Source organism: Peromyscus leucopus, chromosome 4 (assembly GCF_004664715.2).
Source record: "Peromyscus leucopus breed LL Stock chromosome 4, UCI_PerLeu_2.1, whole genome shotgun sequence".
Lineage (NCBI taxonomy): Eukaryota > Metazoa > Chordata > Mammalia > Rodentia > Cricetidae > Peromyscus > Peromyscus leucopus.
Genome location: NC_051066.1, coordinates 14,940,984 through 14,967,007, shown reverse-complemented (window position 1 = coordinate 14,967,007; position 26,024 = coordinate 14,940,984). Strand labels below are relative to the sequence as shown.

The 26,024-nt window shown below is 52.3% G+C and overlaps 2 protein-coding genes across 2 annotated transcripts; both read right to left on the bottom strand.

The window, feature by feature from the left end:
* Tor4a (torsin family 4 member A) lies at window positions 1-4,459 on the bottom strand. The gene is made up of 2 exons (XM_028868713.2): window positions 4,082-4,459; window positions 1-3,392 (listed from the first exon to the last, which is right to left on the bottom strand). Exon 2 carries the CDS (start codon window positions 3,354-3,356, stop codon window positions 2,088-2,090), a length of 1,269 nt encoding a protein of 422 aa, XP_028724546.1. The 5' UTR covers window positions 3,357-3,392; window positions 4,082-4,459; the 3' UTR covers window positions 1-2,087.
* A 5,076-nt stretch (window positions 4,460-9,535) lies between these two features.
* Nelfb (negative elongation factor complex member B) lies at window positions 9,536-25,579 on the bottom strand. The gene is made up of 13 exons (XM_028868714.2): window positions 25,221-25,579; window positions 24,824-24,987; window positions 24,562-24,661; window positions 23,885-24,115; window positions 19,262-19,447; window positions 18,236-18,348; window positions 17,307-17,409; window positions 16,999-17,094; window positions 16,448-16,590; window positions 16,241-16,347; window positions 12,095-12,236; window positions 11,703-11,811; window positions 9,536-10,322 (listed from the first exon to the last, which is right to left on the bottom strand). Exons 1-13 carry the CDS (start codon window positions 25,320-25,322, stop codon window positions 10,176-10,178), a joined length of 1,743 nt encoding a protein of 580 aa, XP_028724547.1. The 5' UTR covers window positions 25,323-25,579; the 3' UTR covers window positions 9,536-10,175.
* Between the last annotated feature and the right edge of the window lie 445 nt (window positions 25,580-26,024).

Below are 26,024 nucleotides of genomic sequence, written 5' to 3'. Positions count from 1 at the left end.
GACTGTTAGATTTGAGCTGTAGTTTATTCACAAGCATGATACAACCTGCTCAGTGTCGGGTGTACAGGCCTCTTAAGACCAGAACTTGGCCTCGATGCAATTATCTTATAAATGTACCGTTTTATAAATAAATAAAAAGAAAACTCTGCGTGGGTTTGGATCCTCACTAAATCAATGCTCTGCAGATGTTAAGTGAGTGAGCAGAAGCAACACTGGGCAGGAGACACCTCCAGGTGGTTTTCAAGTCACAATCCCGGAGGCCTTCTTGGGGAGTGCTGAGGACCCCAGCACCATTCTGCAAGGACTGGCCAGCACGCCCACTCAGCAGGTCATACACACGTACCCCTTGAAGCATCAACACAAACTCCTGAAGGCAGAGCAAGAGCCCCGACCCTCCCTGTGGCTAAGCAGGTGAACTAAGGTGGATGGTGAAGCTCTTGGATTCCCAGGTCTGGCTATTCTACCCTCTGCATCCTGCTGCAACCCTGGCCCAACCTTCCAACCTCAGGAAGACCTCAGAGCAGGAAGGAGTCCTGGGGCCCGAGGAAGGATGTGCTGCTGGTCACCTCCCAGGCATAAGACCCGTGCGCAGGGCTCCACAGGTGGGGGTGTCCGTCCCCAGAGTCCTCCTGGTCCCTGCATCACACAGCTCCTCAGACCACAGCTGGAGCAAGTTGAACGGGAGACGAGAAATGTGCCGGTTGCTCAGGGTGCCGGCTTGTGATCTAGGGAAACCTGAGCATGGGTGGTTTCCCAGCAGGTCCCCCCAGGGTGGGGAGGGCACATCACCCCCTGGGGGGGTCCTCCTCTCTAATCTCTTCTAGGATCATCCCTTGCTGTTCCCTCAAGCCCCACTTTTGGATGTGCCCCTTTCTAACTCATAATGACGGTCACTCACAGGCAAGGGCTGGGTGCAGCCACCAGGGGGCAGCACAGAAGTTGCCGGGACACCAAGGAGCCTCCTACCAAGAAAATTCCACAGCACCTTGCTCTGGAGCATGTGCAGATGGAGTTGAGAGGGCTGAACCTGGGACACCAAAGGCTGTAACTGTGGTAACCAGGCAGTGACACTGTCCAGGAAAAGGGGTTGCCACATCCAGCCCAGCAGAGGCAGGCAGAAGCCGCGACTCCTGTGGTCACCCTGTGGGTCCAGCAAGTGCCTGAGCTGTTCGCCACCCGACTCCACTGGGCCTCGTACACGCCTGGTGCTTCCTGCAAACAGAAGCGTCAAGGCCCTGTTCACGTCACTGCTGCCATGGTGTGCTGTGGACTCCAGCGCTGGCACTCAGAGCTGGTGGCAGGAAAGGGCCAGGTGGAGGGAGTGTGTCCCTCAGCAGTAAGACAGGCTCTAGTGACCTTTCTAGGGAAACCTGAGCTTGGTTTCCCAGCAGGTCTCCCCAGGGTGGGTCGGGTTCCTCCTTTCTAAGCTCTTCTGGTGAGCAGGACCCTGAACCTTGTAGCTGGTTCCAAGGTCACCGTCCATATCTGTCTTTGGAGGAAACAGGTAGCCAGTCTCAAGAGTCTGGGTCTCCACTTAGGTCCACATTCAACCAAGTCCATGCCCCACGACGTTTGAGGGATTCCACTGGATCTGCTCACTGGCTTGCAGACATCTATCCACCCTAGTGCCTTCTCAGGAGGGCCTGGAGAAGCCTTCCCCACCTTGTGGCCTCTAAGCTAAGGAGGCATTCGAGGGGTAACTGAGTGCTTGTGAGAAGCATGGGGACTACCACATGTTCCAACAGGACCAGGTTCCCACGGCAGTTACTCACCCTCTGGGATAATCTGTACCATGAGTGAATGCGTCCACTTCCTAGGGTGAGGGGAGGCCCTATCACACGTTCTGGGACATGATGGACAGAGTGGGAGCTGGGGGGGGGGGAGGCGGGGGAGAGAGGACCAGGCTACAGATAGGAAAGTGGCCGCTTTCCTGGTGACCCTAGGGAATCTCAAGGCTCAGGGGTGGAAGAGGAAGTGGGGAGCTCAGCGCTCAGCCTCCCTAGCTCCTGGAGTGAAACCAGCTTGGGGGCCACAAATCACCTGATATTCTTCCTGTTTTCAACAGCGCAAACGCCTGGGGCCACTGCCTAGTGTCCAGCATGGGCAGGCTTGTGCTGCAAGAGGTTGACTTTAGCTACGACCTGCTTGCAGCCAGTGATGGCAAACTCATGTCCAGCGACATGGTAGTAGTTGAGTTGCTCTGCCAGATGCTCTGCCAGCGCCTGCTCGGGAAAAAAGCCTTCCCCCGCCATCTCCTCTCGGAAGCAGTTGACCACATCTGGCTTGCCTAGCAGCAGGAAGGGCACGATGGCTGCAGTGTGCCACAGAGGGTGTTCTCGGGCCAGGAGCTCCCGCAGGCTGGTGTGTAACTCCTCCTCGGCCTGAGTGCTGCCTGCACTGTGGAGGTGTGGGGGCAACACACGTGATGCGTTCTGCAGCACGAAGTGCGTGATCTCTACACCGCCAGCGCCACTTAGGAGCACATAGATGGCGTTGTGGAAATGGTGCGAGCGCTGTGGCTGCAGGAAGCCGTGCAGCTCATCCAGAAGAGCAGACGGCAAGAGTTCGGCCTCATCCAGGACCAAGAGAGGGGTCTTCTCCTCGGCCTCAGCCTGCGCCACCACATCTGCCACGCGCTGTGCCAGCTCCTTCCGGCAGTCCTGAACGGGGCGCAGCTCTGGACAGTGATGTCGTGCGTGGTACTGCAGCACCAACGCGCCATCCTCCAGCACTGAGTGGAAGTGGCGTGCCAGCAGGCGCCCCACGTGACTCTTGCCTACACCACTGGGCCCATGCAGAGCCAGGAGCAAAGGATGACTGTGCACGTGTGTAGCCAGGTAGTCTCGCAGCAGGGCCATGATGCGGCCCACAGCAGCTGGCTGGCCAAACACAGAACGCCGCAGCGCCTTCTCCAGCCCATCGAGGTCATAACGTTGTGCATTATCGTCCAGATTCTCAATGGCGTTAAGAACCTGGAACCCCACAATGGCTACGAGCAGCAGCAGGCAACGCTGTGCACGGCTCTTGCGCTCAGTGCGTGGTCGGTACTTCCGTGAGGTTTCAGGGTAGAGCACTACCCGACTACGCCTACGCCTCTTGCGGGGTGTCCTGGAAGACAACTCGGTCAGGCTGTCGAACGTGAAGAATTTAGGTTGGTCTAGGTCCGCACGCAGAGTCCCGGGGCTGCCGCTGGGCCGCAGTGCCCCTGTCCCAGCGTCCGGTTCGGTGACTGGCTGCAAGAGGCGCCTCTTGCGCAGGACGCAGACGCGGCGGCGCAGACGGAGCACAGCGCGCACCGGCGCGATCACGCATGGCCCCTTGGCCTGGGGCTCTAGGCTAGGTTGGCCGCGATCCATGGCGTAGGAGCTGTACTGGGCATGCAGGTCCCCTCCCTGCAATAGGAAAACGGGAGGATCTCCTGAGGCCCTGATCTTAACCTCTGGGGGTCCCTTAAGGTACTTTACGGCCAGAAATTGGCTCCGCCTCGCCTCGCCCCAATGACCAGGAAGCCGCTGCTCAGCAGGAGGGCCCCAATGCATGCAAATCTCGAGTCCTCTCAGAAAAGGCCCCGGCCTTGAGGAAGTGCGGGGGTGGGGTGGGGGTGTTGTATAATTTATCAGGCTGCTGACTTCCCTCTGGGAGGAAGAAGTAGAGGATTCGGAGTCACACAGTCACCGATTAGGGGTGCAGAGCAGTTAAACTGGACCCTGCACCACCCCCCAGCACTATGTCAAAGGCCTTACAGGTCCCAAGGACCCTGGCCCCTTGGACCAGACGACTCAGTACCCCTAAGAGCTGAGACTGTCCCCATACTCAGGGGCAGTTGGTGGAAAGGAATGTGCAGACCAAACTTTCACGTTTTTGAGAATGGACCCTGGCACTTCTCCCAGTCACAACCTAGCCCCCCTTTCAACCCCACTCCCATCCCTAGTCCCCGCTCATGACCAAATCGGGGGTCCCTCAACATCCTCCCAGTGAACACAACAGAGCAGAAAAATGAACAAAAGGAAGAGCCGGGCAAAGGTTAAGCCCTGACTCTGAGGAGGCTGGCCTGAACCTCTCCATCTCATCCCCCCCCTACCTGCAGCTGCTCAGGCTCCCCAGCTCAGCCACTCCCTTCCAAGGCCAGGAAGCAGGAAATGCTAGTCTTCCCCACAAAAGGTGAGGTGGGTGGGTCAGGGTCCGCCTGGCCCTGCTCGGGCTGGAAAGGGGCAGTGACTCCTGCAGGTCCCCGGGGACCGCAGCGGAGGAAGCTCTGGGGAGGTTTCCGCTGAGAAGCGAAGGAAGTGAGTCAGGGGTGCTGGCAGGCGGAGCTTGGGCTGGATGGATGAGCGGGTGGGGGAGGCCTGGCTGACCGGCCTAGAACCCCCAGTCCACAGCTCACCCACTCTTCGTCGGTGTGGCTCTGCCGGGGAACAGAGGGAGGGAGGGGCCCCTCCAGCAGCTCTTCCTGTAGGTCCCCTAGGCTCTTGAAAGTTCAGTCTGCCCTCTGCTGACCCTGCCTCTGCCAGGAGAGTCCTTCCCTGGACCCAGCAAAACTAAGGGACCCTAGAGACCCTAGGGATGCTCTCAGCTGAGTGTAAACAAGTAGAAAGCAGACCATTTGCTCAGCAGGATGCCTCCTAACCCTGTCTTCATTTCCTCTCTGCTTCTTTTCCTTCTCCTACTCCGCCACCTCACCACCACCCCTTTGCCATAGGCTAGACCTCTCATAAGGCAGGACAGGAGAGACGAGTTCTAGAGCTAGGGATAGAAGGCCACTGGTGGCTAGAGTCCTTTGTGCAGAGGGAGGTGCACATTTAGAAACGTCCTTGGGCCAAGAATTGGAAGACAGGAGCTCCGGGCTTTTCGCGGCAACCTGCTTGCCTGTAGCCCTGCCCACCTCCGTGTGTCCGTCTCCGCAGGAAGGGGCCTGCCTGGATGGCCCCAGGCTCCTCCCATTCTGAGAGGGAGCTGGTTGCTTCCTTGGCCAGTCTGGAATTCCTGAACTTTCCAGAACTCTCACAAAGTTCAAAGAGTGGCCAGGGTGGACAAGTGTGTTTCCAGACCTCTCTAGACAATTCAGCCTCTCCCATGGTCCACCACCCATCTGCACATCTCGGACCGTGGGAAATATCTTTGCAGGAGGCTGGTTGACCAGGCCCCGGAGGGGGAGGGGGAGGGGCTCTTAGGAACCTCCATTCTCTGGTCTGTAAGACTTTTCTGACCGGAAGGACAGTGGGCCCTGAGGCAACTGACCAGGCTCTGAAGGAAAGAGACAGGGCGTAATGGGCCTAATGTTGGCCAGTCACTTTTGCAGGAGGTTCATCTGTCAAACTCTGGGGTCCAGTCCCCATTCTGGGGTAAGGAAAAGATCTGCTAAAGAGAAGTTACATTCAAGGAACTCATGTCCCATAGTTAATCTTGCAGGAATAAGGCCTTCCTAGACAGAAGACCCTCAAGTCCAACTGCCTACTCCCTTGTCCAAACCAAGTGTAAAGTCCAGCCTCACTAGCCCCCACCCAGATCCCCTTCACCCACCATGCCCTTGCCCTCCACACCTCTTTTTTGGTTTTGGTTTTTTGTTTGTTTTTTGAGACAGGGTTTCTCTGTGTAGCCCTGGCTAACCTGAGATCTGCCTGCCTCTGCCTCCTGAGTACTGTTATTACAGTGGAGTACACCTTTATCTCAGCACTTGGGAAGCAGAAGTGAGTGGGTCCGAGTATGAGGCCAGCCTGGTCTACATAGCGAGTGTTGGTTACGCTGTGGTGCTGCTCCTTGTGGCTGGCGGCGGCCATGCCGGCGGAGGAGAGTGCTGATTGGAAGAATCACAGCCATGGTTACCTTTTTAGAGCTTTATTGGGGGAGAGGGGGAGAGAAAGAGAAGGAGAGGGGGGGCAGACAGAAGGAAGGAGCGGAAAGGAGAGGGGCGCACAGAGAGCCCACCCGCTTTTTAGGCTGATGACGTAATTAAGGACAGAATCCTTACATCCCAGACTTTCCCTTACTATAAAAAAAGCAGGTAGATGGGACTAGGGGCGTCGTTCCTCTCAAAAACTGCTTCCAGCTGACTCTTGGACGCCGGTTGGCTCTGGGAGGATGGAGAAGGAGAGTCTTCCGAGGTAGACAGGAGTTGTGGATGCTGTCTGTCATCCGTTTGCTCTGGAGACATGTATCCCTCTTGGCTGTGGCTGGGAACTTTCTGTTTGACAAGATGCTGGTGACACAGAAAAAAACTTAGAGAGATAAAAGAATCATTATTTTATGTTGACATTTATCTGAGGTAAATCCGGCCTGTCCCTATGGATTTTGAAACATGTTAAGCTTTATCAGAGACAGGTTATTTTAAAGCACCTGTTTCCTTTACTAGTTCGGCATCCAGGAGACAGGTGATCAATTGTTAAAAGCATCTCATAGTAATAGATGTTTACATTAAAGTCTTTTTGTAGCGCCCAGACGCTTTTGGATCTGGGGGATGTAAATACCTTTTAGCTGTTACAGCTTCTTATTTGATGATCTCTGGACTCCGGTTCTGTGGTGGTCCTGTACCATTAGCTGAACAGTGAGTTAGAACAGGGAACTGGGAAGAGAAAAGCTTGTGGTGCATGAGAATTTTTTTTTTTTTTTTTTTTTGGTTTTTCGAGACAGGGTTTCTCTGTGTAGCTTTGCGCCTCTCCTGGGACTCACTTGGTAGTCCAGGCTGGCCTCGAACTCACAGAGATCCACCTGGCTCTGCCTCTCGAGTGCTGGGATTAAAGGCGTGCGCCACCACCGCCCGGCTGAGAATTTATTTTTTGGAATTAGGAACAAGGCAAAGATCAGGGCCCTGTCTGTATGCACGTGAAAAACACAGGCAGTGGATCTGGAGTGAAGCAATGAGCTCTTATTTTAGGTGGAAATCTTTTTTTTTCATTAAGTAACTCTGAAAGTGCAATTAAATCAGGTGAGGTGGTAAGGCTGTCCTCTGTACCCGACAATAAAGGAGAGGTGGCATCCTAAAACTCCCAGGACTGAGTCAGTGGCTCTGGTGTCCAGAAGGAAAGAAACAGATCGCTTCCCTGCTGCGTTCTGGGTTCCCTGCCATGTCTCTAGCCAAGCCTAGGTCTGCTGGAGTCTTAGCTTGATGTACCCATGCATCTTGGTGCCTGGGGGCAGTCAGCTGACTGGTTGTCTTTCTAGGCGGCACTTTTAACAAGGCTGTTGATGGCCTGGCAGGCATTCGCCTTGGCCTTTTCCTCACTTAAAACAGGGACCCAACAGCTTTTGGGAGTCATGGAATGCCAGCACTTGGCAATTTCGTTTTCGGGCTTTTATCTCTTCCCTGGCACACCTTAAATGCCACAGATGACCCTTTTGCCCATGGGGTCAGGAGTCTTGCTCTCCAGATGCTTAAGTTTTAGACGGGGAGGTCTGGAGAACAAGAAACGGATTTTACTCCGTGTCCTGAATTTTTTTTTTTTCCCTGATGATTGAGGGCTTAAGGACAGCTTTTGGAAGATCTGCCAGGAGGCAGACTATAAACTGATCCTTTTGGAAGACTTGTCTGAGGCTATAAGCTGATTTTTGGCTTAAGAGCCATCCTGACTACTGTAAACTTATTTGCATGGATCTCAGCCGCTTCCAGACCCATCTGTGCTTTTCAAGGCAGTTTGAGAATGAGTGGGTGGGGTAAAGGTGAGTTAGGGCGAGTCATTGGTTACACTGTGACGCTGCTGCTCCTCTTGGAGGAGGAGAGTGCTGATTGGAAGAATCACAGCCATGGTCACCTTTTTAAAGCTTTATTGGGAAAGGAGGGAGAGAGAGAAAGAGAGGGGGCAGACAGAAGGAAGGAGCTGAAAGGAAAGAGAGGGGCGCACAGAGGGCCCACCCGCTTTTTAGGCTGGGACACCGTCGAAGGCTGATGACGTAATTAAGGACTGACTCCTTACAGCAAGTTCCCGGACAGCCAGGGCTACATGGAGACCCTGTCTCAACAAACCAAATAAGCCAGGCAATGGTGGCATACACTTTTAATCCCAGCACTCGGGAGACAGAGGCAGGTAGATCTCTGTGAATTTGAGACCAGCCTGATCTACAGAGAGAGTTCCAGGACAGCCAGGGCTACATGGAGAAATCCTGTCTCCAAAACAAAACAAACAGAAAATCCAAATAATAAATGAAGGAATTCAGCAGCACTTTCCCCAACTGAAGGCCTGCATCTATGCCTTGTGAGCGCTACTCAGCTGGAAACCTAGCAGTGTTCCTGTGGTCCCACAGTGATGTGGCTGTGGTGTCATGTGAAGCCATCCCGGAAGCCGCCCCCAGGCTCCCAATCAGAGGGGGTGGAAGGCTGAAAATTCAACCAGCTGTGGTGTACCTCCAAGATGGGTGGTTAGGACCAAATGAGGTTATGGGTCTGGCACCCTCAGTCCCATGGCTTTGAAAAGAGAACACACACACACACACACACACACACACACACACACACACACACACAAAATCACTATGAGGTACCCTTTGCCTCAGGGCCTTTCTCCCAGAAAGATGCTATCATCAAATGCACCCTGGACTTTGGACCAGGTCCTGGAGCCAAAATAAACACACTTTCTTTATGACTCATCTTGCCTATAGTGTTACCACAGAAAACTGAACTGATACAACCCCATCCCCCTTCTTCAGCTTCAGAGATATACTGCCTGCCCCTCCCCCACCTGGTGACAAACAGCCAGACTCAGGCAGGGAACATGCCATTCATTCACAGCTGGGAAAAGCTAGGCATAGACTGAGGGCCCTGCAACCACCGGCACCTGCCTGACCACATCAAGGCCAGGGGGCTTTTTTTTTTTTTTTTTTTTTTTTTTTTTTGGTTTTTCGAGACAGGGTTTCTCTGTGTAGCTTTGCGCCTTTCCTGGAACTCACTTGGTAGCCCAGGCTGGCCTCGAACTCACAGAGATCCTCCTGGCTCTGCCTCCCGAGTGCTGGGATTAAAGGCGTGCGCCACCACCGCCTGGCCAGGGAGGCTTTTATTATGCCTCAGAGAGCTGTCCTGCTCAGCTATCGTCTGGTGTTTCATGTCCTGAAGGAGACAGTAATGCCCAGTGCCTGGCTGGACTTTCCCTAGCCTCCTAGGGGATAACTAAGCTGCCATATGGCTGTAAAGTCTGATGTTCAGAATCACTCTAGGACTCTGCTTGGTCCTCCTAGGGATTCCTACTCTCATTTTGAAAGGAGTGAAAGACTGCACACCTAGATATTGGAGCAGAGATCAAGGCCTTCTGAGAGGCCCTGAGATCTTCCAGCAGCTGGGCCCTAAACCAGGTCACTCAGAGCAGGGTTGCCAGGCACAGAGGCCACATTGACTCTCCAGAAGAAGGCTGCACCTTCCAGGTGTGGTGGCAGACACCTTTAGTCCCAGGCAGGTGGATCTCTGTGAGCTGAAGGCCAGCCTAGTCTACAAAGCAGGTTCCAGAACAGTCAGAGCGGTCACACAGAGAAACAAAAACAAAAAAGGAAAGAAAGAAGGGTGCATCCACCCCTGTTCTCAGCCCCAGGACACACAGAGTCCTTTCACCGTGGATTTATCAAAATGTGTTTTATTTACATAAGTGGAAACTGGTGTGTACACCCATAGTCCCCTACTCAAGGGCCAAAACACGTAGCTGGGCAAGGATTTGGCTTCTGTTACCAAGGTACACACACTGAGGCAGGGGACTGCAGGGAAGGGAGGGCTCTGCCTACAGATCTCAGTCAGCTAGGACTGTGCCTGACACCAGCGGCCTCAGGCCTCTGCAGACTTTGCACCTGGCTTCTGTGGAGGGGACCACTCCTGCGCTTGAGGGATCAGGCCCAGCAAATCTGCTTTGGCAAACTCAGTACACCCTTCTCCTTGGGCTTTGTCCAGACTGAAGATCAAGTCAGTCAGGCCTCTGCCCATTGCCCTTGGAAAACTAACTGGCTTTTTTTTATTTTATTTTATTTTTTTTTACTACCAACCACCATCCATCTGTGCCAGGGTCAAGCAGGGGCCAAGCCCCATCATGCCATCATGGGCCTCCCCTGGTGTTCCGTTACACCACTGTGGCCCTCTTAGGACCAGTTCCAGGCAGCAACTCAGAGGAGGGAGGACCCTGCCAAGGGACAGCCCTCAGCTCACCCTGTGCTCCGAGCTGACTAGGGCCTCCTGCCATAGGGCACTACCGCTAAACGGTCTCAGAGCCTCAGAGTGGAGCTGGAGCAGGCACATTGGGAAGAGGCAGCTCCAGCGCTGGTGTCTCTGCAGCTTGGGTGGGACTGGGCTTCCGATGGTCCAACTGCTCCAACTTCTCACCAAGCTGGGAGTAGAGCTCCTTCACGGCCTCCCCACTCTGTGAGAAAACCGGACATGGGCATTGTGGTGGCTTGAAAGAAAATGGCCCCCAAAGGGAGTGGCACTACTAGGAGGTGTGGCTTTGTTGGAGTAGGTGTGGCCTTGTTGGAGGAAGTGTGTCTCCTGTGGGATAATCCTCTTCTTTTTTTTTTTTTTTTTTTTTTTTTGGGTTTTCGAGACAGAGTTTCTCTGTGTAGCTTTGCACCTTTCCTGGGACTCACTCGGTAGTCCAGGCTGGCCTCGAACTCACAGAGATCCGCCTGGCTCTGCCTCCCAAGTGCTGGGATTAAAGATGTGCGCCACCACCGCCCGGTTTGGGATAATCCTCTTGTACACTGTAAAGATTTGTCACTGGAATTAGTTTAATAAAATGCTGATTGGCCAGTGACCAGGCAGGAAGTATAGGCAGGGCAACCAAACTAAGGTTGCTGGGAAGGAGAAGGGCATAGTCAGGAGCTGTCAGCAGATGCAGAGAGAACAGGAATGAACATGCCATCCTAATAAAGGTACTGCCCCATAGCAGAGCGTAAATAAGGAATATGGGTTAACTTTAAATGTAATATCTAAGGCGGTCGGGACAAGAAATGTGTCACTGTGGGGATGGGCTTTGAGGTCTCATATATGCTCAAGCCATGCCCATTAAAACAGACTACTTCCTATTGTCTGCAAGTCAAGATGTAGGACACCCGGCTACTTCTCCAGCACCACATCTGCCTGCTGCCACCATGTCGCACCATAATGGACTAAGCCTCTGAAAATGTAAGCCACCCCAATTAAATATATTTTCTTTATAAGAGTTGCCGTGGTCATGGTGTCTCTTCACAGCAATAGAAACCCTAAGACAGGCATGCAAGGGGACTGAAGAGATGGCTCAGAGGTTAAGAGCACTGACTGGTCTTCCAGAGGACCCAGGTTCAATTCCCAACACCCACATGGCAGCTCACAACTGTCTGTAATTCCAGGGGACTCGACACCAATGTACATTTAGAAAAAAAAAAAAAAAGACAGGCATCAACAGGGCAGGTGGTCTGAGCCTACTTGGAGGAGTGAACCTATAGGCAAGATCAACCATTAAGAACACCAAGGTGCCGGGCAGTGGTAGCGCACATCTTTAATCCCAGCACTTGGGAGGCAGAGCCAGGCAGATCTTTGTGAGTTCGAGGCCAGCCTGGGCTACAGAGCGAGATCCAGGAAAGGTGCAAAGCTACACAGAGAAACCCTGTCTCGAAAAACCAAAAAAAAAAAAAAAGAAGAAGAAGAAGAACACCAAGGTAAAAAACAACAAAAAACCCCACCAAGGACACTCATGCCACAGCTGGACCACCCAGGCACATTCATAGAGCAATGCTCTATAAAAATGGGAATCGAGGATACCTACCTGGCCTGTGGGCTCCAGAGCCTTCTGCAGAGCCTCCAGCTTGGAAGGGGCCACTCTTGGGTGTAAGTGGAGGAGGAGCCTCAGCACATGACGATGCACATTCTCCTTCCTGGAAGAGATCAGTGGGACTGGAGGGCCGTAACAGCTACTTCCCTCCAAAGCACAGCCCACCTGGTCTGGGCATGTGCCTTCAGCTCCCCCCACACCACCTAGAGGACCTGACCCCTGGACATCCCAAGCTACACCTAGGAATTACTCACTAGATCTAGCACAGGTCCCAGTGCTCCAGACCCATCTGTGGTCCTTCAGCAGGATGGGACCGCAACTCCCCTCCCACGATGTCAAGCACAAGAACTGATAAGAAATGAAGGTCCAGTGGGTTGTATGTCTACCTGGGAGAGGCAGTGAGGAAGAAGCCATCGAAGAGGCTGCTGCAGAAATCCTCCAGAGCAAATTCATCAGCCAGCAGTGCCAGACTCCCAGTGAGCAGGTGGAGAAAGATGTCACTGAAGGCCAGGTCACCAAAGGTTTCCACTGTAAACACAACAGGGTGGCTCGGCCTCTGCCCTCAGTCTCCCCACTGTCCCAAGGTCTGAACAGGACTCAGGTGAGCAGAGAGAGCTGACCAGGTGAAGTAGATAGGTGGTCTGTGTCTCTCAGCAGGGAAGCAGCCCATAGCTAGAGCATGGTAACGGAAAGATGCTCTGCCCAAAGCCAGAAGCTCTGGTCTGAACTGGCCTTCCCAGACAGAACAGATGGGGTCCTGACAAACCCTCCCAATGACTCCTCAGTTAAGAACAAAAAGAAACACAGGGCATGGTGGTGCATGCCTTTGATCCCAGCACTCAGAAGACAGAGCCAGGCGGATCTCTGTGAGTTCGAGGCCAGCCTCATCTACAGAGCTAGTTCCATGGCAGCCAGGGCTACACAGAGAAACCCTGTCTCAAAAAAAACAAAAAACAAAAACACTCCCGCCCCCACACACACAAAGAAACACTGCCAAACTTCCTGTTCAAAAACATCAAAGTAGGACAGACAGATGGCCAAGCAATTGCATTTGAGTCCTGCTCACAACCAATGACAAAGAGCACTTGCTACCACAGGCAGGGCTGACAGAGGCAGACCGCAGAGCAGACTGATGCCCAGACAGTAGTCACTGAACAAGAGATGACAGGATAGACACAGTGTAGACAGCCTTGGGATCCATCACTTTTTTTTTTTATTTAAGATTTATTATGTATACAGTGTTCTGCCTGCATGGATGCCTGTAGACCAGAAGACAGCACCAGATCTCATTATAGATGGTTTGTGAGCCACCATGTGGTTGATGGGAATTGAACTCAGGACCTCTGGAAGAGCAGACAGTACTCTTAAGCCCTGAACCATCTCTCCGGCCACCATCACCATTCCTGACAGTTGGAAGCAGAAGGTGTTTTGATAGCAAACCCAGCTGACACCACTTGAACCCATGGGAAAACTGGAACCCTTCAGGGAGGCTCAGGTGTTCTGGGGACACTATTTCAAACAGATTTGATGCATCTCAGCCACTTCGTGCCCTGCCTGACCACATGGTTGATCACCACCAAGAGGCTGAGATGCCTGTATTCTCTCACCGTCAAATAACCATGGCACTTGAAAGGCAAGCAAGCGTGCACAGTGTAAAGGGGCCTTAAATCCTGACTTGAGCCCATACAACCCCGCTGACACACAGGAACTCAGCCATCATCCATCCAGTGACACAAAGCTCACAGCAGGCTCGTCAGAGGGGGCCCTCGTCTAAGTTCTTAACATCATCATCTTTTTTTTGGTAGGGATGCCTACCACACTGTTAAGACAAGTGTCTTAGTCTGACTATGAAGCATCTCCTACGGGCTCATGTTTTGAAAATCTGGTCCCCAGCTGGTGGCGCTGTTTTGAAGGAACCTTTAGGAGGTGAGGCCTGGCTGGTGGAAGTAGGTCACTAAGAGCAGGTATTTAAGGATCGGAACTAGTCCTGATCCCAGTCACACCCTGCTTCCTGCTTTGCTGTGCTGTGAACAGCCTCTGCCACACACTCCTGCTGTATGAGCTGAAACCTTCTTCTAAAACTGGGACCGGTGGTGGCTTGGGGGGGGGGGGGGTAGCAGCACTGCGCTCTTGCAGAGGACCCAGATTCCATGACTAACACCCACACAGTAGCTCACAGCTATCTCTAACTACAGATCCAGGGGACCTGATGCCTCTCTGGACTCTGTGCGCACTACACACACACCTGGCGCATTTATATACCTTCAGGCAAAATGCTCATAAAATAAAAATAAACTCTTAGCTGGGGCTTGGTGGTGCATGCCTTTAATCCCAGCACTCAGGGGGCAGTGGCAGGCAGATATCTGTGAGTTTGAGGCCAGCCTGGGCTACAGGGTGAGTTCCAGCCAACCAGAGCAACACAGGGAAACCCTGTCTCAAAAGACAAACAAACAAAAAACTACTTGTTTTTTCTGTTGTTTCTGTTGGAGTCACAGCAATACAAAGTACCTAATACATGGCCGGGCAGTGGTGGCGCACACCTTTAATCCCAGCACTTGGGAGGCAGAGGCAGGTGGACCTCTGTGAGTTCGAGGCCAGCCTGGGCTACAGAATGAGTTCCAGGAAAAAAGGCGCAAAGCTACACAGAGAAACCCTGTCTCGAAAAACAAAACAAAGTACCTAATAAGCTGGGCATGGTAGTATATAGTATCAGCAGATGGGAGGTAGAGGCAAGATCAGGAAATTTAGTTCATACTTGGGGCCAGGCATGGTGGCACAAGCCTTTAATACCAGCACTCAAGAGAGCTGGGTGTGGTGGCACATGCCTTTAATGCCTGGTGTCCACAGTGGCCAGAAGAGGGCATGGGATCCCCTACAACTGGAATTACAGACAGCTGTGAGCCACCATGTAGATGCTGGGAGTCCTCTGGAAGAGCAACCAGTGCTCTTAACCACTGAGCCATCTCTCCAACCTTAAGATTTTTTTAAACATGACTGAATGGTACACCCCAGGTACATCCCAGGTAGAGATGCCCTAGCCAGGACAGGCCACACTGCCAGTTTACTGGTACCATACCAGACGACAGACAGAAACATACCAGACAACAGGCAGACTGAAATGCATGGACAAGGCAAATCAAAGGTACCACAGGTGTTCCTAAGGTCTTAAGCAAGCTAACTCCGTGACCAGCAGAATGTCCTGATGCCCCTACAGCCGGAGAGGGCACGGACTATATCAAAGGAGTCTGGCCATACCCAATTTTAGCTCAGCAAGGCTCACTTCAAATTTCCTGCCTCTATAACAGCAGACAGTAAGACTGAGCTGTTTCAAGCTGCTAAGTCTGTGGTAACTTGTTAAAAAGAAAACTAAAGGCCCAGCCAGGTAAATCCGGTCAGACGGAAGCTGCATAACCAGCATGCACACAGCTTCAGGAAACAGGTTCACCAGTGACTTACAAACACACGTGAAGGAGGCGAGCAGTGGTGCCAGCACTGGCAGGGGAGGGGAGGGGGGGATGGTAGGGGTGCAGAGCCAGGCGGATCTCTTGAGTTTGAGGCCAGCCTGGTCTACAGAGTATGTTCCATGACAGCCAAGGCTACACAGTGAGACTCTGACTAGGAAAAGAAAAAAGAAAAGAAGCTCCATCTTCCAGGTGTAATCCTCTAAACTCCAGACAAAGGATGAGTCAGCAAATGCCTGGGGCCATCATCACAAAGGCACAGGATGCCACTGGGCATCTCTTCCCAATAAGAGTGTAGCTTTAGGTAGTTGTTTTTGTTGGGGATAGAATCCAGTATCTTATTCATGCCAAGTAAGTGCTCTTATCACTGAATACACTATACACTTATACACTATAGCCCGCAGCTTTACTACTGAAGAGCCCACTCAGAACTCTCTTGTGTGTGTGTGTGTGTGTGTGTGTGTGTGTGTCACCCCAGGTAGCTAGGGGAAAGTAGGCTCCTTGGATAAGGGGACTGTCTGAACACCCAAGGAGTTCTATTTTTTTTTTTTTTTTACCAATTAGAACAAAATAGAGATGATTTTGTTTTGTTTTGAGACAGGGTCTCTCTATGTAGCCTTGGTTGTCATGGACAAACTAAGAGCTGGTGAGATGTCTCAGTGGTTTAAAACAACAAACAAACAAAGAAGCAAACAAACAAACAAACCACACAGGCCTGGAGACTTGAGTTGATTGCCTGGAATCCACATAAAGCTGGAAGGAGATAGCTGGTTATGTAGACCAGGCTGGCCTTGAACTCACAGAGATCTGGCGGCCTCTGCCTCCTAAATGCTGGGATTAAGTGTGCCACCATACCTGGCAATAGAGCTATGAATCCCTTCTGCAGGAAATCACAAGACCCGCTAGCAGCATCTCGGAAACAGAGATAAGCCCCGCCTACAAACAAACACCGAGTGCCTAGGACAGAATTCGAGCTCTGGAGGTTGGAGGTGAAGGCAGAGGGACACTGGGAGCTCAGGCCCAGGAGTTCAGGTGGCAGGCAGGCAGGCCAGCACGGCCAGCAGGACTCACCGAGGCCAGGCAGCAGGCGCAGGAGTGCATTCTTGTTTCTCTGCTTGGTGATGTGCAGGACGTAGTACAGTCCCACCTCACAAGCCATGCGCTGCTCCTGCAGAAACCTGCATGCGAGAAGCCACGGCCTTTAATCAGCCCACCCCGCAGCACCCTCACCTGCAGCCCCGCTCTACTGCCCCCCCAAACACTGCCCTGGAGTCCTACTTGGTGAAACTTTCAGGAAGCGTGTTGGGGTACGTGACTGGGGCCTTCTCCTCAGCTGGAAGCTTCTGATCTACGTTGAAAGTGTAGTCATCCACCACGAAGGACATGAGCATTGGCAGGAACTTGGTGATGAGCTCTGCCTCCTGGCAGAAGGAGTGTCTGAGCCCACTAAGGTCCCACTGACCCCGGCTGCTCTTAATCTACACCCTAGCCCACTCTGCCCAGTGCACACCTTGCCCTTGCCCACCCGATACACATTCCTCAAATTCAGCTTTCTTAGGCATTAGTCCCCAGAATCCCTCCTTCCTGTTCTCTGAGACGCATGTCCAGTGGTGTTCTCGTGCACCTCTCATCTGGCATGATCATGGCTGCACCTGCAAAGCCCCTTCTGGGCCCCAGTCTCCATGGAACAGCAGCTACCCCTGTAGCCAGTCTACCCAGATGCCCCAACATCCTTGGTGGATGCTCACCTAAAGACTCTAGCTTTGCTTCTAGAGGGCCCCACCCTGCCACGCCCCATAATTAGGAGAAGAGGACACTAGACCCCATACCATCTTGGGCTCCTTGAAGACCTGGCTGTCTATTAAGTCCCATGCACCTTGGCCCAGCGCCAGCAGCCTAAGTAGGAGAAGGAGGTCGGGGCTATCCTGAAAGAAGACAGGGGCTTCAGCAAGAGCTCACGGGGACTCTGCCATCCTCTGGTCCCACTGAACAAGACAGGGTCTCTGCTTTCCAGGGCCCAGACCTTAGGAGAGCCATCATAAGGCACCCATGTGCCAATATCCACCCACTGAGTGAATCCCCATTTCACAACAGACAGTATGTCTTCTGCATGGCCACCAGCCACGCCTATGCTCACCCTGGGCAGTGTCTCCTGGCTAACGAGCTCCTGCAAGTGCCTGATGGTGCTGAGGGACAGTGTGTTGATGGCGAAGGGGTCACACAGGATCATAGACAAATCCCTAGAAGGAATCAGACCTTGGTATAAATTGAGAAGCCTGGCTACTCCATTTCTAATAGCTGTAATTAATGTCAGGCCCACTGAAGGGACAGCCACAGACTGGGATGCAAGGGCTTGGGTACTGACCCCAGAAAACAAGCCTCTCTTTGTACTGAATTCATAATTTATCCATAACTTACTCGAAGATCTTCTAAACTATAGAGTTAAAGAAAAAAAAATTACCCGCCCCTCAAAAAAACTAAATTCATACTTCGTTTCAAAAACCCTGACTGAGAGGCAAGTGGTGGTGGCACATCTTCAATCCCAGCACTCAGGAGGGAGAAGCAGACGGACCTCTGTGATGAGTTTGGGACTACACAGTGTTTAATCCGCAGCGAATCCCTACACAAAACCCTATCTCCAAAGGAAAATAAACACTCTAGCTTAAACGCTAGGTTTAGCCAGTGGAAGAATATAATAAAGAAATATGGCAGGGCTGCCCCAGCAGCACTCTATCTTCATGGCACGCAGAGGATGCTGGGAACCGGGCTGCTCAGACAGCACACCCTAACTTGCTACAGAGAGCAGTCCCCTCCCGCCTAAGCCCCCTGTGGTAGCTCCCCCAAAACAGCAGGCCCCAAACCTCATGCCTCTCAGGTATGGATCCTTTCCCTACTGAGACTCATTCCAAGCAGTGAGTTATAACCCTGTTAACAGTGGCCTGGTACCCAGCCTGACTGCCCAAAAACAGGCAGGAACGAGCCTAACTACCAACAGTACACAGCAAGCCCCACCAGATGCCTGTTAAGGGATCCCAAGGCTAGAGCCCTTGTAGAGCTGACTCTCACCCCAAAACTTGTTCCTGTCCCTTCTTCACACCATCAAGAAATCCCTGTAGCTCCCGGGCTCTTTTGCTGTCCACAAACCGCTCTCGGATACAGGCATCCAGGCACCAGGTAAACTACAGGAAAGAAGTACAGGATCTCGGTATACCCCGACTCTCACCCCTCAGTCGAACTCGGCCACAGCCCAAATGGCTGTGGAAATTGCAAGTTCAGATAAACACAAGTCAAGGCCCATGGCCCCACCCTAGGCCAAGCCCAGGATAGAAAAGGGTCCCTGGAGAGGACAGAGAAAATGGCAATTAGCAGAAGGGGGCCATGCCGAAGGCGGGGCAGCAGAAGTCTTCAGGCTCAGCCCGTCAAGCCCACCAGTGCCTCCTCACTCAATCACTAGATATCAACAAAGAAAAAGAAACACAGTACTCATTCCCCAGTGTCCAGAAGGAAACATGGCGTGGACTGAGACACCAGTGAGCTTTCATGGGGGACCAGTGGCCTACAGGGAGCAGGAGACCTCCACAGTCCCCAAAGCAACAAGGATCAGGACAGCACATGGAGGAAGCGTATTGTTTTCCTAAAGGGAACTAACTAACCGGGCTGGCAGCTGGCCGGACACGTTACGGCAGTTTTGTGGTGTAGCTCAGTGCTTGGCAATAAGCAACACCACACAGTACCCAGGAGATGGCCTCAGATTGTCTGTGCTCGTGGTGGGGGGCAGAGGGACGTGCAGAAAACCCCATTCCTAGGCTACCTTGGTGCTGGCCAGCAAGAAGCCCCGAGGGCTCTGGGGCAGGAGAAGGCAGAAGCCTAATGGAAAGATGGCCACAGGGCTTGCCACTTACAGCTAGGGAGTGGAAGCTGGAGGACCAGCAAGAGAGGCGGCTGCCCAGCCAGGACCTGTTCATCCCCCAGAGGAGCTCAGGGACACACAGCCGGCAGTCCGGAAGCAAGCTTAGATGAGGGCATTCCTGGATTAATGAATTCAGCAGAGGACGACCCAGGGGAAGTGCACAGGTGGCCACGCAGTACTACCTTATGGCAGGGGTCCACAGTGCAGATGTCGCTGACGTCCAGGTCGTGCAGGGACATGAGCAGCTCGGCCCGCAGCGTGCAGTAGTGCACATTCCTGGTCCGCAGGAACAGTGTGCGCAGGAACTGCAGCACCATGTCATAGAGCTTCACATTCTTCCCCACCATCTGCGTCAGCTTCTGGACCACCTGGGGCAAGACAGACAGACAGACGGACTCCAAAATCCCCACCCTAGGACAGGCAGAGGTGGCGCACACCTTTAATCTCGGTACTCGGGAGGCAGAGGCACGTGGATCTCTGTGAGTTTGGCTAGACCAGGTTCTAGGACAGCCAGGGCTAGTCAAAAAACCAAAAAACAAACAAAAAATCCTCTCAAAAAACTAAAACAAAGCCGGGCAGTGGTGGCACACGCCTTTAATCCCAGCACTCGGGAGGCAGAGCCAGGTGGATCTCTGTGAGTTCGAGGCCAGCCTGGGCTACAGAGTGAGTTCCAGGAAAGGCACAAATTTACACAGAGAAACCCTGTCTCAAAAAACCAAAAACAAACATAAATCCCCACCTCAGCACCACCCAGACAACAACACATGGGTGCTCTAGTCCTATATACAGAGCTGGCCTCTCTCTTTTTGGCATGAGACATTTCTTTATCTGCCATGAAAAGTTGGCACCGTATTCTAGGGGGCTGACTTCTGCTACTCAAGACGTAACTCTACATTCATCCTGAGGATAGTCTGGTCTGTGATCTACTGTGACTTCAAGTACCTGTCAGGTGAAGGGCTACAAGCCATGCTGAGAGCCCATCTGAAGAAAGGGCCCCAACACAGGAAGCTCACGCTGTACTGCCGCTGCCCCTGGGCTGACAGTAAGGCCTATGAGGCCACCCTGGGTTCTCCGATTCCCTGGCTTCTTCCCAAGCTTGTGACCATCCTTGTCCCAACACTAGTAGCAGGACTACAGAACGAAGGCCAGGGCACCTGGTGTCAAACCACACACAGTGACATTCAGCTCTACCTTGTACTCTAAGCCAGGGCCATGCAGGGACACCAGTGCCTACTCCCTTGGCAGATGTCACCCACCCCTCTACCCAACAAAGGCAAACCACACAGTCCTGCTCAATATAACGGCTCCAGCCAATACAAAGAAGTTTTGCTCAGCTGCGAACTGGCCATGGCTAACTGAGTCTCAGGCCGATGGTACAAAGGAACATTTAGGTTAGCCCAGGGTGAAGTTATCCCAGGAAGCCCAAAGGCATCAGGCCAGACTCAGCAGGTAATAATGTCAGTGGGAGGAGGAGGAGGAGGGTGGCAAGAGCTGGTAGTTGGTCTGGTAGCTCACTCTCCGAGACCCCTGCCAAGAACTCTCGGACTGACCTGGATCTTTATCTCAGGAACAAAATCTTCACTGCTGACATCACTCAAGCCATGTGGATGGTTCAAGGGTCCCTCACTCACTGGGTACACAGCACAGAGATAATCTAACCCTGACATGTAGTGTGCCTGCTTCACACATGACCAGCTTGGGACCACCTGCTCACAGGCAAGACAACTGTCCTACAGCCAAGCCTGAGAGGGTGACCCACTAGCCTGATGTCCCCAGTGCTGTAAAATCACAGAGCTCTTAGAAGAGTCTGCGAAGTTTCCAAGAGGAAAAACAGGCCAGCATCAAAGTGCTATAGATCAGACTCATCCGCAGAAACCAGCAACAGAGACATCACGAAAGATCTTTGGCACTTAGGACTGTAATTCTAAATCCAGCCAACAGGAAGGAAATGCAGGAAAGGAGAAGAAACCTGGAGAACAGCCCAATCAACACAGGACACTGGGCTAAATCAGACCTAGTGTGGCCTGGCATGTCAAAGCAGGATAGTCAGAAGGCCAGAGGATCAGAGAGCCAGGAGAACCACGGAAGAAGCCAGTATACCACTGGCCACAGACAGACAGCTAGACACCTAGAAAGTGTGTACACCTGAGCCCACACTTGCAAAAACCTTCCTACCATTCTCCACCTCATACACTTGAGACAGGGTCCCTCACTAAACCTGCAGCTCAACAGGTTCTGTTCGTTTCTGTCTACACTGGCAGGCCAGCAAACCCCAGTGATTTCTCCTGGCTCTGCTTCCTCCCTTCCAGCACTGGGGTTACAGGACTCTGTGGCTACACTGGACTTCCTTATGCGTGCTATGGATTCAAACTCAGATCTTCATGCAAACAATCTTACCCAGAAAGCCATTTTCCCATCTCTTCCCTGCACAGTTTTCTGCTCTTCTGTACATTTTCCCATTTGCGTTTATATACATAAGAATGCTTTTTTTTTTTTTTTTTTTTTTGAGAGAGGGTTTCTCTGTGTAACTTTGCACCTTTCCTGGAACTCACTCTGTAGCTCAAGCTGGCCTTGAACTCACACAAAGATCCACCTGGCTCTGCCTCCCGAGCCTGGGATAAAGGCATGCACCACCACCGCCCGGCTAAGAATGCAACTTTAAAAAAAAAAAAAATCAAGCCGGGCGTTGGTGGCGCACGCCTTTAATCCCAGCACTCGGGAGGCAGAGCCAGGTGGATCTCTGTGAGTTCGAGGCCAGCCTGGGCTACCAAGTGAGCTCCAGGAAAGGCACAAAGCTACACAGAGAAACCCTGTCTCGAAAAACCAAAAAAAAAAAAAAAAAAAAAAAAAAAAAATCAACCCAAGACAAGGCCCATCAAGCAAGTCCGCTGACAGTCAGAAATCAGTGCTGTCTGTGGTTGATCACCAGAAGAAATGGGAGGTGGGAGAAGGGCTGGGGAACAGGGTGGGCAGAACATTCTGCCTGACAACAATGGAAAGAGAAACATTCAGGAAGGAGTAAGCACAGCGCAAGAAAGGCAGGAACGGCAAGGGCCACGACTCCCTCCAACACGGCAGCCACCAATACCCATGGTGGAGCCTTAAAAACCAACCACAGCCACACAAAGCCTTTCACATGTGGAACGTGGCAAATGATATGCCCTAAGCTTGAAAAGCTCACCAGACTTCAAACTTAGTAACTCCTCCAATGAAGGCGATATAGCTAAATAATGGCTCACATCAATTACAGGTTGAAAGACAAAACCTTGAATAGATTAGGTGAAGGAAAAACATCAAAAATGATCTTACCTATTTTTGTCAAAGTAGACACTAGGAAAATTTAAATGACTTACATAACTCACTTTATCTTTCTATTGACCAGTACTAGCCTAAAGGAAGCCACTTACAAAGTCTTGACTTAAGAACTAGCAAGATGATTCAGTGGGTAAGGTCATCTGCTGCCAACATGACAACCCTAAGTTCAATTCCCAAAACTCACAAGGCGTGAGAACTGACTCCTGCAAATTGTCTCTTGACCTCCAAACAACATGGTCATTGACACACATACACAATAAATAACAATTAAAAAAAATTTTCAGCCGGGCAGTGGTGGCACACACCTTTAATCCCAGCACTTGGGAGGCAGAGCCAGGCGGATCTCTGTGAGTTGGAGGCCAGCCTGGTCTACAGAGCGAGTTCCAGGACAACCAGGGCTACACAGAGAAATCCTATCTCAAAAACAAGAAACAAAAAACTTCAACATAAAATATGCCAGTGATGGGCTGGAGAGATGGCTCAGCAGTAAAGTGCACATACTGCTCTTCTAAGACGAAGTGGGTTCAATTCCCAGCACCTACATCAGGTGGCTCATGAACAGATTCCAATTCCATGGGCATCTAACAACCCTGGCCTCTGTGGGCACATACCAATACATGTGCACATACCTACACACAGACACATAAACATAATTAAAATTAATTTTAAAAAAATGTTAAAGATGCCACTTTTTTTCTTGTTTTTTCTTTTTTTCTGAGACAGGGTTTCTCTGTGTAGCCTTAGCAGTCCTTGTCTGTCCTGGAACTCGCTCTGCAGACCAGGCTGGCCTCAGAGATGCACCTGTCTCTGCTGGGCTAAAAGGCATGAACTGTACTACCACCACCACCTGGCTAAAGACACCACTTATGAGCTAGACATAGTAGTCATGCCTTTCTTTAAACACAGCACTTGGGAGCAGAGCAGGTGGATCTCTGTGAGTGCAAAGCCAGCCTAGTCTATATAGCGAGTTTCAGACCAGACAGGGCTACAATGTGAGATCCTGTCTGAAAAATAAATAAATAAGCACATTTGAATTTTAAAAAATGCCAACATCAGTAACAAGTAAAATGTTAAATTCAGTGTTTTCTTTTTGGTTTTTTGTTTTGTTTTGTCTTTTGGGTTTTTCAAGACAGGGTTTCTCCATGTTGTTTTGGTGCCTGTCCTAGATCTCACTCTTGTAGACCAGGCTGGCCTTGAACTCACAGAGATCTGCCTGGCTCTGCCTCCCGAGTGCTGCGATTGAAGGCGTGCGCCACCGCCCGGCTCTTTTTGATTTTTTTCAGAGACTATCTGCTACGTTACTCAGACTAGCCTCAATCTCACAGCAATCCTCCTGCCTCAACCTTCTGCCAACCAACCTTTTCCCAGCCACATATACAAGCTCATGCTTATAGAAACAGACTAACATACACACTCGCAGGGAAGAGGCAAGCAAGGAAGGGGCTGGCCGCACACCCCTGGGGTCATCTGCCCCACTCTGACTTCCTCACCTCTCCCTGGCGCCTGGTCTTGGGGGAAGGGCTGAAGAAGTTGTGCAGGACGGACAGCTCTGTGCTGAAGAGTGCACTCTCCTTCTCCAGGATATACTGCTTCAACAGTGGTGAGACCTCATCACCAAAGAGTGCCTGGTTGTCTTGCCAGATCTGCCTCTTCACTTCCACGGCACACGCTCGGTACAATTCCTTGTCAGCCATCACCAGCTTCAGCTTCTTCTCAGGAACCTACACAGCAAACACCAGAGCTCCCTGCAAGAGGTGCCTGTGTCCCCAAGTCTCCCTCAGGATAGCTCGAGAAGCCTCAGTTGCCCACAGAACCTGTAGAGCCCAGCCACACCAACCCATCCACACCTGTGATGGATCGCCATGTCTTAGCAGGTGAATTCAGACATCCAGAATCCCTACGGACCTCTCCCAGGAAAGACCCACCCTCCAACTCAAGGGATAAATGTGTCTCCACTTGGCTCACCCAGGGGAATTCTGTGATACAGAGAAGGTGCCCAGAGCTTGCTGGAGGCCAACTTCATAAAACTTCCCCGGAGCTAAGCAACTGCCCACACCAAACCGATAGTCTGACCTCCACCAACCAAGGGCAGAGGGCAGGCTAGCTAAGCAGTGTGTATCACAGGCTCACTGACCTCCCCTAGGAGGGCTGGCTCCACAGCTCTTACCTTAGGCAAGTGTTTCATGACACACATCACCACTGGTTGTAGGGATGGCATCTTGACCAGAGAAAAGCTCTTTTCCAGAAGGTCTTCCAGCTTCTTGTACCTGGGCAGATTTGCTCAGCTGAGAAAGTGGGTCTTCACATGCAGGACATACAGAGGAGTCTCCTCAAACACATTCCAGGTCGTATCTACAAGTACGACTGTGCAGCCGTGGGGGCCATGAATGTTACCCACAAAGATAAGCAGCTCCCCAGCAGAGACCCACCTCTCCTCTGCCTTTCCCTCAGAGGCGATAGCTGACACTCGTTCCAGCAGTTTGTCGCGTAGCTCATCAAACACTGACTGATGGAACTCCAGCCGCGGTGTCCCGTGTAGGTCCAAGAAGGGCAGGGCCGACTGCAGGGAGGGCAGCAGCACGCCATTCTCTGTCTGGGAAAGCAGAGGGTCAATGCGTATGCATTTTGCTTGGCCGCAGCCAAGTCAGCTCGGGCACCATGGATGCCCTGAGTACACAGGTCTGCGGTGGTAACCGCGAAAAAGGAGAAAACACTCAAGCTACTCAGTGGACTCCTAGCTCAGGACCTTCAGTGCCTCCATCCAAGCGTCGGGAGAGCGCAGAATTGTGTCCGACCTCCCCAGCGGCCCGGCACCCTCCTGCCCACCTGAAATTGCTCAATGGCCTTGAGTGGCTCCGTGCAGTTGGTCAGGGTCTCTTTCAGGTCCTCGCCATTGGCCACGCCCAGGTCCTGGAGCCCCGCGAACATGGCCGAGGCTCCCGCTGCCGCCCGGCTGTGTACCCCATCCCCGCCGCGCTCCCCCGGAGCCGTCGCGGACGCTGAAGGAGCGCCAGAAGCCCTCTCCACGGTGCCACGGGGACCCCCCGAACCCCGCTCGCCCGCAGCCTCCAGCGTGGCCAGATCGCCCAGCAGAGCCGCTTGCACCGGCCCACACCTCCCACTTCCGCCCTTCACTGCCTAGGTCCAGCAGCGAATAGGTCCCGGGAAAACGCCGCCGCCACGCACAGGTTCCGGGAGCGACTTGCTACCCAGTAAGAGGTAGTGAGACTGTGCGCTAGGGGCGGTGTCGGGATGACGCAACCACCTCTCGAGAGACCTTGGCCACTCTAGCCGCTGCCGCCAGTGCCACGAAATCTTCCGCTTTTCACCTCGTCTGCTCCCTGGAAACCAGAACCCACACGCTGAGCCCCAGAGGAGAAAGGGTGGAGTGGTAGCGGGCCTCTCTGGACGTGTGGTAGAAATCACCTACCTTATGAATTTCAAAACTGAAATATCCAAGTACATTTTTATATGACTATCGATATAGCACTCTTTTGATGTTGAGAATTTTTCTTCTCGTGCTTCTCGTGCCCACGGGTGTAAGGCATAACGTGATCTTCACAAAGCGCACACCTTTGCCTTCATTTGGACTGAAATCTGAATGTGCCTGCAGTGGCACCACACACAGGT

Excerpts from the sequence above, each read along its gene's own strand:
- Tor4a (XM_028868713.2), bottom strand. The coding sequence starts at position 3,356 with ATGGATCGCGGCCAACCTAGCCTAGAGCCCCAGGCCAAGGGGCCATGC.
- Nelfb (XM_028868714.2), bottom strand. The coding sequence starts at position 25,322 with ATGTTCGCGGGGCTCCAGGACCTGGGCGTGGCCAATGGCGAGGACCTG. Across the intron at positions 18,349-19,261 it reads CTGTGGACCCCTGCCATAAG|TTTACCTGGTGCCTGGATGC; the intron begins GTAGTACTGCGT and ends TCTTTCCTGTAG. Across the intron at positions 12,237-16,240 it reads GCGCCTGCTGCCTGGCCTCG|TGGAAACCTTTGGTGACCTG; the intron begins GTGAGTCCTGCT and ends TTGTGTTTACAG.